This window comes from Echinops telfairi, unplaced genomic scaffold, assembly GCF_000313985.2.
Source record: "Echinops telfairi isolate 266 unplaced genomic scaffold, ASM31398v2 ScPeMD7_70;HRSCAF=299, whole genome shotgun sequence".
NCBI lineage: Eukaryota > Metazoa > Chordata > Mammalia > Afrosoricida > Tenrecidae > Echinops > Echinops telfairi.
The window spans coordinates 65,584,002-65,585,647 of NW_022103968.1; the positions used below are offsets into that span (position 1 = coordinate 65,584,002).

The window sequence follows — 1,646 nt, forward strand, 5'->3', positions numbered from 1 at the left end:
CTAAAAAGACCCACATCCAATCACTGTGATTCAAGAAATGTGGCCCAAGTAAATAAGCTGGGTTTAAAGAGTTTTTTTATAATAAAATACATTATATAAAATCCACAGAATAGTACATTAACATAACTGATAGAAAAACAGATTTAAAAATGGACCATTTGACCTATTCTCTACCATATATACCTATTTGGTAATTATGTATAGTAAAGTGATATGTGAACTATAAGCCTATCACTAACATAGACGTGAACTTGAATAAAGCTCAGTCCGGAACAGAGCTAGGACTTGAATGGCTGCAGAGTAGTGAGGAAGCGATGGCCACAGGGTGTAGCCATGTGGGAGGAGGGCGCTAGCGAGCAATAGGCCTTTACCTCCCCAGCTGACGGAACCTGCAGCCCAACCATGTAGTTCTGCAGGGGCCCAACGGGCATGAAGGACTCAGGCACGGAGTAGGCAGCCTCCAGTGTGACCTTCAAAAGGTTGCCCCCTAAGATCTGGGCAGTCGTCAGTAACGGCTCTGGCACAGATACTTTCACTTCAAGACTGCACTGCTGGAAAAGAATGAAATGATACAGCATTTTTAAATTGTGCAAGATCAGTCACCCCCACTTTTAAAACAAAACCACCACCACAAAAAACATTACCTCCTGTGAGTATCAGCGGTGTCTGAGGTAAGGCGAGCAAGCCTCCTTCTTTCCATATTGAGCATTGAAATAATTTCCTTTAACTACCCATGAGTTAAAGACAGAGCCAAGAGAAGCTCCTTCTCTCTAAGATTGAGCTCTGCTGACTGTACCGTTTGAGGGTCAAATGCGAGGACAAATATACAGAAGAGAATTGGAAGGTTCTATATGCGATGCAGTGTTTAATCCATCAGCTGCTAACTGAAAATCAGCACTTTTATAACCTAGGAAACCCTGTGGGACGGTTCTGCCCTGTCCAAAAGCGCCACTAAGAGTCAGAATCGACCAGTGGATTGGTTTGGTTTGGTTTACACTGACATGCAAATAGTAATTGCACAAGACTTGTGAGCTAGGGGTGGTTTTTACTAGCCTGTTCTTATGATTTCTCAAAAACCAAAAGTGTTTATAATGAGAAAAATTTTTCATACATCATATGCAGAAATTAACTCCAAATGAATCAAGGGCCTACATGTAAAAACTGACTAACATTCCTAAAGAAAACCTGGGGGTAATGCTTCAGAATTAGTTCTTAATGAATTCATCGATGTGACACTAAAATCATGAGCAACACAAGACATAACTGACAAATTGAACTCGTTTAAAATAAAAATTGTCCAGCAAGGGACTCTCTCAACAAATTCAAGAGAGCCTAAACGTTGACAGAAACCTTTGGGAAAGCACCTGTTGAGTGTTCGTTGTTAGGTGCCAGCAGGGTGTGTCTGACGCAGAGACCTGTACGACAGTATCAGCCACTGCTGGGCTCCGCTCCGTCCTCACAAGTCTGATGCTTGAGCCGCGGATGCAGCCACGGCATCCATTCACCTCCGCGAGCTCCTCCTCTCTTTCGCTGCCCTTCCACTTTACCAAGCATGCTGTCTTTTTCCAGGGACTGGTCTCTCCTGGTAACATGTCCCAAATATGTGAAATGAAGTCTTGCTATCCCTGATTCTAAGGAGAACTTCT

At 43.1% G+C, this 1,646-nt stretch overlaps 1 protein-coding gene across 1 annotated transcript in view; it reads right to left on the reverse strand.

The window, feature by feature from the left end:
* CFAP70 (cilia and flagella associated protein 70) overlaps positions 1-1,646 on the reverse strand; it is a 113,406-nt gene that overhangs the window by 95,380 nt on the left and 16,380 nt on the right. Inside the window, exon 6 of the mRNA XM_004701413.2 lies at positions 372-551. Within this exon, the coding sequence (XP_004701470.1) occupies positions 372-551 (180 nt within the window). The remainder of the gene's footprint in view (positions 1-371; positions 552-1,646) is intronic.